The sequence below is a fragment of the Alosa sapidissima genome, chromosome 5, assembly GCF_018492685.1.
Source record: "Alosa sapidissima isolate fAloSap1 chromosome 5, fAloSap1.pri, whole genome shotgun sequence".
NCBI lineage: Eukaryota > Metazoa > Chordata > Actinopteri > Clupeiformes > Clupeidae > Alosa > Alosa sapidissima.
Window position 1 is genome coordinate 8,692,059 of NC_055961.1, and position 12,980 is coordinate 8,705,038.

Genomic DNA, 12,980 nt, shown 5'->3' on the forward strand with positions numbered 1-12,980 from the left:
CTCTGCAATAGAGTCATTTTGGAGGTACAAACTCTCCCTGCTCCTGCTTCCATTTTACATTGACTTGACATTTTTTTAATTCAATTTTTGCGACATTCTCCTAATGTGCCTTTTGCACGAAAAAGAACGTACTCGCCTGTTTTGCTACTAGGCCACTGAAAGGAACAACAGAAAATCTGTTTAGGCAGTCGATATATGGTAACGAGCTGTGTGCGCCTTGCGTGTGTCATTTATTAAAATGGTAGAAAAAAAACTGAATCAAAGACGGCGCCGTCTATCAACAAAAACAGCACGGAGTTAAACGTAATTTAAAGTCCCAGACATTTAAAGGGACAGCGATCACTCCAGACATAGGCCTACACCACAAGTGATGAACGTGAAATGCTTTAAACAGCCAACAAAACACTGCATTTAGATGACAATAGAACCACTCTAATCTAGCTAATGGTAAATTAAGTATATAGCATTCACTTTTTAAGCATTCAATAGCCTAATGAAAACTTGTTCAGTCAGTTAAATTGTTCTCATAAAAGGAACAGCAGGTCTACAGAATATTCCAAATAGGCTAATTTCCTTTCACTTCTACTTTTACTGCAACATATGAGTTTAAACCATGTTAAATTTAAAAGCATCTAGCAAGTGACAGGAAGTTTTAGGGGAGGAAAAGAGAACAAACTGTGTAACCTACCTGATTCCACAGTCAGTGTTCAGTATTTGGCCTATAATTAAGCCTATAATATTTGCCATTTTTGAATCCATGAAAATTAACCAAAATCTATCATTTCCTATGGACAACAGACCCAAGTAACACATCAAATTGCTACAATTTTTGAAGAATCGAAAATAATCAAATCATTGGCTTAAAGAATCGATATTGTATCGAATCGTGATCTATCGAAACTTGTGATTTATGCCCCTAAATTTCTCTCTTTTTTCACCACACGTGTGTTTGCATCCCTGCAAGGCAGACATTGACTTAGGATTATATTGGGGCAAAGCACAGGCGAAGCACTGCTCCTTGAGTGCAGAGATATTACGCAACACATGAGTACCTTGTTTCACTCGCCACAGCATGGACAATCTCGGAGACAAAAATGCACGGTAACACTTTATTTTAATGTGTCACTGTTACAGTGTACCTACCTAATTAGGTACAGTGGTATAACCTGTGTAACAACATGTACTATCAGGTACTATCATTGTACTTGCATTATGTATTTGTGGGTACCTACATATAGTTGTTACATTGTAATACGGAGTGCTTTTACAAAACTTTGCCAATTTGCCTACATTTTCATCAGAGGCAAAGAGCTGACCTGAGACCTGCTGGATGGGGTAAATCTGGTCATGATAGATTTGATATACAAAACATTCTTAGCTCCAGTCAAGGCCTCATTGTCTTCAGTGTACATGTAACAGCTGTGCTGCTACAACCTTGTTACTGTGTTACATGTGTTACATGTTGTTACACAGGTTGTGCCACTGTACCTAATTAGGTAGGTACACTGTAACAGTGACACATTAAAATAAAGTGTTACCGACAAGTGTGATTTATTTTTTTGCGGAGAGAATGTGCAGGACTGAGCAGCAGTCGTGTTTCGTACCGCTATGCGGTACATCTAGTTATTCATGTGGATGCCAGATAACCAAGGGGGTGCTAGACATTGGCTAAAATGGGCCATTTTATTCCCAGTCTAATTATAAGGTTGTAAATGGGTTTGTAAAATAGCATCTGAGCATGTTTTGATAGATCAAAAATGCATACCTTCTATGCTATCATCAGCAAACAAGGTAAAACTACTCATTCATCCATTCTACTGTATGTCATCTTTACTGTTCATTTTTGGGTTATAATGCAGTCAAAAGTGTTACAATATTGTATGTTATTTCTGCAGATATTAAGTTTTACAAAGACATAATGGAAGAGGACCACAAAAAGAATTATAATAAGCCTACATACAGAGGATGTTTTCTGCTAGATAACTTCTCCAACTTTTGGATGCATTTGCTGAAATTTCACAACTCAACTATGGACCCAGTGAACCCTATCCGTATAATCTATCAGTACACATCTTGTTTGTTCATTGTCATTTTTTTTTGGTCAATAACATTTATGGTAGGTATGACAAAAGTGCTAGTCACCTCTTACTCTGTTTCATTCTAAAGTTCTACTTTTGCCTTGCTATTACAAGCATGAAATATAACAGATTCTTTGAATTTGTTGACTGGTTCAATAATCAAGTTTTAATCAAATGATCAAGTTTCATTATGGTACCATTTCACATATGTATATTCACAGCCGTAGATTTGTATTACTGGTATTTAAAGAACTAACCAGTGGCAAGAAAAAGTAAATGATGCATGGGATAATAATGTTTCTGATGGAATGAAGTAAGAAGAACATTAATGTCCAGGTTATTCATTAAAAAATGATATTTAATTCGCTAATATATATTATTTTTTCATTGTTACTTCTTTTGTAGCCTATCACATTTAACTTAAGTCAAAATCTCTTCACTATGGCCATGGTGATTGAATACATTCTACTTATTGAGGTAGGACCTGTTAATACCTCTCTTTTCTGTATCTGAGTTAATCTACTATTGCGGGTATATTTCGCATCTCACAGATACACCTTTTGTTATTTTGAAAGAATTACATGAATAAACTGATAGAGAGAATCAAGATGGAGAGATGGAGCGCCCTTAGCATTTGCCAATATCACCTATGCCTAGAGCTGGCCCTGTACAGAAACATGTTTCCTAACTGCATTTAGGAAAAAATCTATCTTAACTTAATATAGGAATTTGGCCATTACAGGACCATCCTAACTTAGGAATTTCATAATTTATGAATCCTAGTGAGAATGACACAGACCCTGTCCTAAATTCAAAATTGACTGCAGTAGTCTTGTTAGGTTGTTGCATAGCATATGACAAACATAACTGTCAGGGACGCCATAAAAGCATATTTCCCTAAATATTAGTGCTGTCAGTTAAACGCGTTATTAATGGCGTTAACAGAAACCTATTTTAACGGCGTCAATTGTTTTATCGCGAGATTAACGTTCATTTTGGTGTAACAAATTTTGTAGTTTTTTCACATGCTGTTGCAACAACTAGTAACGTTAGAACAACTACAACACCACACCGATCTAGCCAGACCGGAAACTAAACAATACGCACTGAGGAATGGAATGGAACAGAACGTTGTATGTGCTGCATACACGCCCCCTTTTAGGGGGAAGATGACTGATATAATTTAAATCTATGCTGCATCAAAGTGGAGAGCGAAACGTGCTTATAGTAAACTTACTAAATCTTGACACAAACATGAATAAAAGGCACAAAATAAGGTTTGTGTAAGAGTTATCTGTGTGTTTATGGGATTAATGTGACCATGTTCCTATGTTTTGCTCTCTCCAGTTTACTAACAGGAGTGTCACGAATGTATCGATAGTCACAGTCAAACTGCCCGTGGCTGACTAATTAAGTTCAGCAAGCTTAACTTTACATGTCATAACATCAACTAAACATAAGTCACACATTCATTCTATCACTTGTAATATGAACGTAGCCTTTTTCCTACAACTAGGTGAGATAATTGGCTATGTTATACTGAAGTTCCACAGTTAGCTAGCTAGCAAGCTAACCGTTTTGCATGGGATATTATGGTAAGTGTACATGCTAAATTTGTATAATACATGGGGTATTGCAAACGAATAAGGTTGGTAATGTACATCGTTTCGACATGAGTAAGTTACATAAACACAATTCTTCATAACTGCCGTGTTAGTAAAATGATTGAATGTCCTGGGAATTAATAACTAGATGTAACGTCAACGTGTGATTACTAGCTGTCTTTCAATGATATAATGTTAACATGTTTTCCGCTCAAATGGGGCGTGATGCAGATCAAATGTATCTTTATGATGATGCGTCATTAGTAGGCTACGTAAAGGCATGATGCACACACTTGGTTGGGCTAACGAGCCGGCCAAAGAGTAGTAGCCTAGGCTGACGCATTAGTTGTGTGCCGCCAAAGATTTTTTCACCGTCACTTGTTCTGTTATCAACATTCCTCTTTGGCTGCTACTATTTGCGATGCACTCTGCTTTCGACATTCATTTACATTAGATTCCATTCTTTTCAATACAACTCCGCACACCAGCATTGCACTTTGCAGCCGTGTAATCACGATTCAGTTATATTTGGTCGCTGCTCCATAAAATCCATTGTTCATCCAGTGTTTGCCTGTTAAAAACTTCGGCGTTGATGTGTGTGGCAAGTGACAGTGCACCATAGACTGTAGGCCTATAAAATGGCAATGCACTCATGTTGAAAAGTTCCTTATTTTCAACTGAACTCAAAGATAAGGAAAATAGTATGAATATAATATTTTCTGTTTGTTATGCCCCTATAATGTGTGTAGGCCTACATTTTGTGCATGCACTTCTGCAGTAGCATTTATTTCAGATTATATCAGCTAAATTTCTGAAGAATATATTGTGTTGCCTCAGGTCTGCTGCACATCTTTTGAAATTTGATTTGAAATAATCAAATAGACCTATGTCTTAAAGTTCAGTTAATAAAGTAACTTGCTTTGCTTTCATTTGAATCCCAATCAAGATAAACAATAATTGCTTTATTGTTAATATGGACTCCTGGAAAGTTCAGAAATGCAAAATAATAGAATTTTAATCATATGATAAAATATGTGATTAATCGTGATTAACTATAGGAATTCAGCGATTAATCGTGATTAAAAATTTTAATCGTTTGACAGCACAATAAATATATTCATTATTAAGCAATAAGCCCCGAGAGGCCGTTTTACATAGTGAATATAGCACAGCTGAGGGATGTTGTTGGGCACGAAGTGAGCGAAGCAAAGCTGAGTGACGTTAAACAACCCTCAGCTGAGCTATATTCACGATATAGAATGGCCTCTCGGGGCTTATTGCTTTTATAAAACGGCTACCACATATAGGACATTAAAAATGTATACAAAATAAACAAATAATCATTAAAAGCTATTTCATCTACAAATATCCATTCTGTCCCCGTCTGTGTCTCTGTTCCCAGTCCCATCCCCATGCCCATTATTGTTCCAGTCACCATCCCCGTTACAATCCTAGTCACCATCCCAGTAACTGTCTTCGTTCCTGTCCCTTCTCCTAAGCCTGTGTCTGAGTCTGTCATTGTCCTGCTGAAGTCTGTCCAGTCTTTGTCTGCTTGTGCCCGTGGATTGTTCCTGCTCTGCCCCAATGGACGGTTGTCCTGAGCCTGCCTGTTCCAGAGTTTACCCACCTCTTTTTTTACGAGTACACCCCTGGTTAATCAGAGGAGTTTTGAGCTAGACCGCTCTTTGCATTAGCAACAAAGTGGTTTATAGGCCGTATCCTGACCACATCGCTATAGGCTACTACTTGATGGTACCAAGGGTATCACTGGGTGTTGCCTTATAGGCCACACAATCACTATTCAATTCCTTTTTCATTCATCGTTCATTGTTAAAAAGACTTCAGAAGGAATAAATATGGTTGAAGTCTATAAACTGTGTCAAATTACAATAAAGACAGAACCAAAATGTTTAAGTCAGCATGAAAGAGTGACCTAATCACCATAAAGAGTAAGAAATATTAAAGGGATACCAGGCAAGCCTGATGCTTTTTCTCTACGAAGCTCCCCCTACCGTCTGTACGTGTCGATACATGTGTGAGCCCTCGCTCGGTCTGAAGCTCTTTTCCCTTTCTTTGCATCTTCCATCAAGGGTTTTCAATGCTTATTCGCAAGCTCTGCCATTATACACACGTTTGCAACTATCGCTAGCGTTTCGTTAGCCTGCCTCTGTGCTGGGGATGCAGGATGTAAACTGATCCTGCTTCTCGCGATGTCTGAGACTTTGTGAGACTGAAGATCGGCGGGTAGGATACACTGAACTTCTTCCTACAGGCAGTAGGGGCGGGCGAGAAAGCCTTCATTCGCCCCGTAATGAGTCATTTAACCAAATACCGACTTACGAAGATGATTAATTAACACGAAAACGTTGCCTGGTGTCCCTTTAAATCTTACAGTATTATGAATTAATACCAATACCATTAAAATACTTTATTTACCATCCATTCAGAGTGTATATGTCCAGTCTGAATGATATAGCCTACCTACACCTTTTAAGTTAGTTGACCTTATACTGTTCACGTCTCTGTACTAGTAGCATTTCGAGAAAGGGGAGGGGGGACTTCCCCCCCATCCCCTTCCCCTCCAATCATTTCAAATGTAGTACTGTACAGGAAACAAAGCCCCAAAAAGGCCCTCGTTTTTGAGGTACATTACCAGTCAAAAGTTTGGAGACACTTCCATTCCACACTGTTTTAGACAGAATACCAGCTGAGATCATTTGCTTTGTTTTTTTATTCAGGGCAGCAGTTTTCAGATTACATTATGTGCTTACATAATTGCAAAAGGGTTCTCAGTTAGCCTTTTAAAATTATATCAGATTAGTAAACAGAATGTGCCTTTGCAACATTGGATGAATGGTTGCTGATTATTGGCAATGTAGATATTGAATTAGATAGGGATGGCAGATACTGATACTGGCATTGGGGATCGGGCCGTACTCATAAAAATTCACCGATACCACTTAATTACACTGTATCCCCTAAATCATAGTAGCTTAGCTGCTTTCAAAAAACTGCCGCTATGCTTTCATGTAGCCTACTCGCGACACTTATTTCAGTCTTGCTTCAAAAACATACAACTAGCTAGATTCATGTATCTGCGTTGAATCTACGCAGCTAATAGCCTACCTAGGCACAAATGGTTCTCCGTTTAAACTATAGCTCACCTAAACTATGCCTGTGGCATACACTCAGGTGAGTGTAGTTGTTGTGAGTGGCTGGTGTGTTGGTGTTGCTCTGCATTCGCGCTAGTTTGGGATAAGTAGCCCACAAAACAAACTCCATGGAGATTCCGTTTAAGTAGATAAATCTAATTTCATAGTGTTTTGTTAGCTCACATTTTGTACATTGTACTGAGAAATGTTACCCTTTCCTGCCTCTGCTCCAGATCGTAATGTTATTCGGATCATTATATGCTCCAAGACCGAAGTCAGTGCCCAATTCACTTCAACTGTAGGTCACGAGTAACAGGCAGATAGATGCAAGACATATTGTGCGAGAAATCACCGTTTTATTCAATGGCCAAGAGTTTAAACAATGGAAGTCTTCTTCACTAACTCTGCTTTGGCAGCAATCAGTAGACAGGCTCTGCAGCAGCAGTATCTTCTCTCTTTTCCTCTCTCATTGAGTAGCCACTCGCTCCATTGAGGAGCCACATCAATTTTACAAAGGTCTCTACAGTAGGGTCACATGGGATCATGTTTTGTTGCTCTATCAGATTTTAGTATAAGAGACAGTGCAAAATAGTCTAGGTAATATTTTATTTAATTAAGATAAGGAGACAGTGCCAGTGTAGAGGCTTGTTTTAGAGATAATTGTTTGTTTATTTTTGGTTTGAAATATTTTATTTGATACTCATTATTTATATTTAATATAATAATAATAATATTCCCGCGAGGGAAGCTGGCCAAGTCGAAGCACTGCCCACTGTAGGTCTTTAAACATTTAACATCACACACATTAATTCATTTGGACCTTATATTTGTAGTTGCTTTAAAAAAAGGCAAAGAAAAAGTGATAGATCCCCCCACCCCTCCTATTTTTTTTCTCATTGGATCTGCATCGATCTCAAATATGTTATTTCTAAAATCAAATTGACGGAAATCCGTCGTACGACGGAGAACTTTAATCCTTGTGGAGCAGCAATGGGCCGTGTGTGCTGCCTTATCAGACAGGAGTGTCACTAAGCTATTAGATGCACGCACCCTAGAATAGACAGATGATACTTGGATTGTAATGGAGGAGGTCTTACCCGTGTTGCACTCGCTAAAATGTGCCACCACCGCCTTGTGTGGGGAATATGACGTGTCCATCTTCATGGTGTACCCGGTGACCGTAACTTTACTGTCCAAGTATCTTAAAGAAATCCCAGGGGAGAACGCCAAAGTCAAGGGATTCAAAAGCAGGTTCTGTCTCACTGGAAAGGAGACTTGGGCCTGCAGAAGTCAGCAATGCGAGGAAGGTTGCATACATCACATCATTCCTAGACCCAAGGCACAAGCACCTGAGATTTGCAACAGATGATGTTAGAGGTGTTGTGCAGGCCAAAGTCAGAGACCTCCTGTCCAGCATTGATATCGCTGGAGACATGGAAGGCGCAGTGGAATCGGAAGAAAGGACTACTGAACCACCGGCGGCTAAAAATCCACAACAAAATGACGCCCTCTCTGCTGCAGCGATTGCTGTCTTGTTTGGCAAGGATAACATCAAGCAGACAACAGCCACAACCGAACTCTTGCAATACTGCCAAGACATATGCCCACCAATGAACGCTGACCCCAAGACACGGTGGAAGGCCAACAAGAAGAAATATCCCCGCCTGGCAAAGTTGGCAATCTCTTACTTGAGTGTGCCTGCGACTTCTGTGCCATCCGAGCGGGTGTTCTCCCCGGCTGGACTAATTGTTAATACTGTAGGTTGCGCTTGCGTCTCCTCCCTGAACATGTTGACATGCTAATTTATTTTAACAAAAATATGACATACGCCTAAGCGTTAGTTACACTGATTTAAATTCATTTGTTAAACATTTGTTAAAAATAGGCTATTGCCGGTAACAAGGCAGGTTCGCATTTTAATTATTAGAGTGCATGAAAATGCACTCTACTGCACTCCGAATTATTCTTAATATTATTATTCTTCTTCTAACGCTTTTTGTGCGTTTAATACAGCTTCAACCGTTTAACTTAGAAACTTCATTCAAACTGCGTTGCGTAGGTCTTACTTATGTGACTTCAGCTATGTATTTTTCAACTTTGTAACTTTTATACTTTTTAAACTATTAATTAAAAACTACTAAAATTTCCCCATTGACTTAACATTAGATTATGACATCACAATAGAGCAATTAGAATCTTATGCCAGGTGTTCAGGCCACCTGGAGCCACTGTCTCAGGCTTTAAAGGTGCGATTTGTAGGATTGTTACCGAACGTTCTGCAGGCCAAAATCAAAACACTGGTGAACGTTCTCAAGACTACCAGACGCGAGCCTCTTCTGGGTTGCCAGATGTAATGAAAACTTAGCTAACATTAGTTGACCTGCAGCTGCTTTAACGTTTCTCCAACCATGACCCAGCTACACATTACGGAAACAGTGAAAACAAAAAATACCTCTCTAACCAACGTAACATATGTAGCTGAAGTTAGCGATGCAGATGAAGTTTAGCATAGGCTACCTGTTGTGGAGAAATATGGCCAGCTCTGCGTCAGACTTGATATTCTTCGTTTGACGAAGACGTCACCATCTCAGGAAGCTCCTCCGATGTCCACTTAATTTGTTTCTTGTTTTAATTTTGGAAATTTGCCTGCCTCTTGTAGGCGTTCATGACTACAACTGACAGCTGTTGACAGTTGGCCTTTGCTAATTTGGCAACCCAAATAGGAGGACGCGCTAGCCCATTATTAATACGCTATTCTAGAATTAATCGTTCAAAACATAAACGAAAATTCCAAGAGATTCCGCCCCGTAACTCATTTTTTTTTCATGGGTTTTACGGGGTTTCACGGGTTAGAGTAATGTTGTCAAATAAGCCATTACTTCAATTCATCGTGTTTCCTCACTCTCTGACAACATATGGTGATCATTTTTGGAATGGTTACAGTTTATTTTCCATTATTTCCTACATACTGGACCTTTAAACAACAGGAGAGACACAGGCATGAAGCAGTTCAAGATGGACCAACACATATAATTACAACAAATACAAACTAAATACAAATACTACTAAGGTACCAAACTATAAGAGGTTTCTGACTAATAGTGGTAAAAAAGCTATGCTCTCAGCATTTGTCTGCAATTACATAACTACCACAGGACCACAGAGAGAAAACAGACAATTGTCTTGGCTGGAGGTTATGAAAAAGCGGAAGAGGCGAAATGCATTCAACAAGCCAACGTTTAAAGTCTGCCTGAATTGAGCAGTGACCATGAGGAGGCTGACACAAGAATGGTACTACATGTCATCCACCTTGCTCACAGACACATGAGAAAGTATTTATTAGGTGTGATGACACTGATGTGCTTGTTCTGTTGCTGTATTATGCCAGTTGCAGCATGTTTGATACTTTAGTTTGAGCAGAAACTTGGATGATTCGTTACCTGTAGCCAGACAGTATTCACATTTTGTACGGAAGTAAAAACAATGAGAAAGGGAAAGAGTGTACAACTCTAGATGAGCTGTGGTATGAACTAGATTCCACATCTGACATGCCTGCCTCTCATCTACCACCAACAGAAGATGCATTCAGTCATCATGTCTTGAAATCCATGTACCAGACTGCAATTTCGTATCACAGCTATCACCAAAAATCAGTGCTTTGGAGTCCTGTTGGGAAGGGCTGGAGGTTAACAGATGGCATTATGGAGCCTACCATGTATGTCAAGCCAGCAGCGCCTCAAGAGGTGTGAGACCTGACTCACCTTTACTGCAAGGATAAACAGTGCAGTCGAAGGACGGGATGTCCTTGCATAGCAGCCGAGTTCTGTGCACCCTCATTGTCCAGAGGTGCCGCTGGTGTCTATCGAAAGGGGAAGGTTCAGGGATCACGCTAAACTAAGTGGTTTTCCGATCCATGAAGTAGAACCAACCTTGTCATTTTAAAAACATGTATTTTATGTAATGTGTCAATTACATCGCAAAAATATAATAGTGGGGGGGAAATCATAAAACATTGTTTTATCATTATTTTTGAGCAACAAACCAACCAGGAAGTAAACTGAAATGACATGGGATGTTTGTATGGAAGTCATTTCCTGTCCAGGGATGGGTAGAGTAACTAGATCAGCAACAGCGCCATCTATCCATACACCGTAATCGACCCATTACTTGCATTATAAAAAGTAGTGTCAACATGACTTTGAGGAGGGATTTCAAGTTTCAAGTCAATTTTTTTTATCCCACGGATCCCCAGGATATCTCTCTGACTATGATAGTTGTAGTAAAAATTTCAATGGTATTTATTTCCGAATAAGCGTGTGTATGATTTCAGTGAGTAAAACCAGTTTAATCTATGTATGTGTTTTTTTGGTAACACTTTATAATAATTACACACAATTCATCATTTATTAAGCCTTTGTTACTTATTAGTTAATGGTTTGTTCATCATTAGTAATTTCTTGTTCATTCATAATTTATCATCAGTAAAGCATTTGTTCACACAGTTATAAATGGTTTGTTCATGGTAAATAAGCCTATATCTAAAATATGTTTATACCAGGGCTCCGAACCGGTTCAAGGAACGAAAATGAAAACCGAAAACGAACGGAATTTTACGAGGAGCGGAAATGGAAACGAAAACAAAATGGTCTTCAACTGTTTCGGAACAGAAACGTTATTCTGAAATCCACAAAACCGGTTTGATTTTGAAAAAAAATTGATTTCTGCAGTTTGAAAAAAAAAAAAAACGAATAAATGGACCTTTGGTCCAAATGTGTATATTTTGTCTTGCTGTTGTAATGTAACCTATCCGTCTGCCACTTCGGATCTTAGGCCAGCTCGTAGCGTAGGCTACTGAAACTGATTTGGAAATTGTTTGTAGCCTATGCGTAATAGCCTATTTTGCCTGTCCACGCCTTGTCGTTTTAAAGTCGGGATTTGAAATGTTTGTGCAATTATAGCCTATTCTATGTAGAAGAGTTAAACGGGAAATTTGAGATAGGCCTTGTCAGTAACAGACAGGTTCGTTTATAAACAGGGTTGGAATTATAGCGCAAGCCTTTGAAGATCTCCATATGGATAAAACTTAGGCTACAACCAGGTAAAGAGTTTAGCACGTATCCAGAAATATTTTTGATAAGAAATTATTTATAGGCATAGGTTAGGCCTACAGTAAGTCTGTAGGCTATGGGATGGATAGCCCATCTGAATGTTTTTGGATGCCGCCTGTGATTTATTATTTTTGGGCATAGCTACGGTATAGGCTAAATCAAGGGGAAATAATGAGTAGCCTACGTCTATTCTAAGGTAAAGTCCACAAAAATAGACTGGATAGGCCCGCCAAACACTGCCGGAACTTTAAGAACGAACAATATTTTGCGTTCCGAACCGGTTCAGGACCGATATGTTGGTGGCGGAACGCATGCAAGAACGAAAACGTTAAACATAGACCTACCTGAACCGTTCGGAACGGAACGTTAAAAAATAATTTCGTTTTCAAGCCCTGGTTTATACATTATTGTTAATACCTAATACATGATGCAATAATATGTTTTTGATGAAGTAATATTTCCATTATTTAACAGTTGTTACATACACATGCACTAATGATTAGTTAGGGTGAGGACATATTTTATAAACCACTTCTTAATACTATAATTCATGATTAACTCAGGAGTTACAAGTGGTTAGTTAATGATATTTTGTGAGCTCATCTAAAGTGAGGACGTGTTATGCCTTGCAACACATTTACAAATGAGTTATAAAGTTTACATTTGCATTTATTCATTTAGCAGACACTTTCACCCAAAGCGACTTACACATGTCAATGAAATTAAAGGGAAAGGCCACATTGGTAGACGCCGGGGTTTGAACCCCCAACTTTATGGGTTACTGCATGCTAACCCAGCTCCTTATCCACTACACTACCTCTGCCCAGTGGTATTACAACAGCCAATTCAAAATATAATATAGATATGAGTGTTTACTATAGTATATATGTAGGAATAATTCTTTACAAATGAAGAATACAGTTTTTAATAATAGTTTAGATGTTTATTAAATGCTTAACAGTGTGTAGTAGAAGAAAACAGAAAGTCTTGTATAGTCGTAGGTGTTTCTATCTGGGCCAAGGTAGTGTAGTGGATAAG

The 12,980-nt window shown here is 38.7% G+C and overlaps 1 protein-coding gene across 3 annotated transcripts in view; it reads left to right on the plus strand.

The window, feature by feature from the left end:
• Positions 1-12,980, plus strand: part of LOC121710087 — a 324,103-nt gene that overhangs the window by 272,069 nt on the left and 39,054 nt on the right. For all 3 annotated transcript variants that reach the window (XM_042093988.1, XM_042093989.1, XM_042093992.1), the window contains 2 exons: positions 1,896-2,116; positions 2,484-2,555. In XM_042093988.1, coding sequence (XP_041949922.1) covers positions 1,896-2,116; positions 2,484-2,555 — 293 coding nt within the window. The remainder of the gene's footprint in view (positions 1-1,895; positions 2,117-2,483; positions 2,556-12,980) is intronic.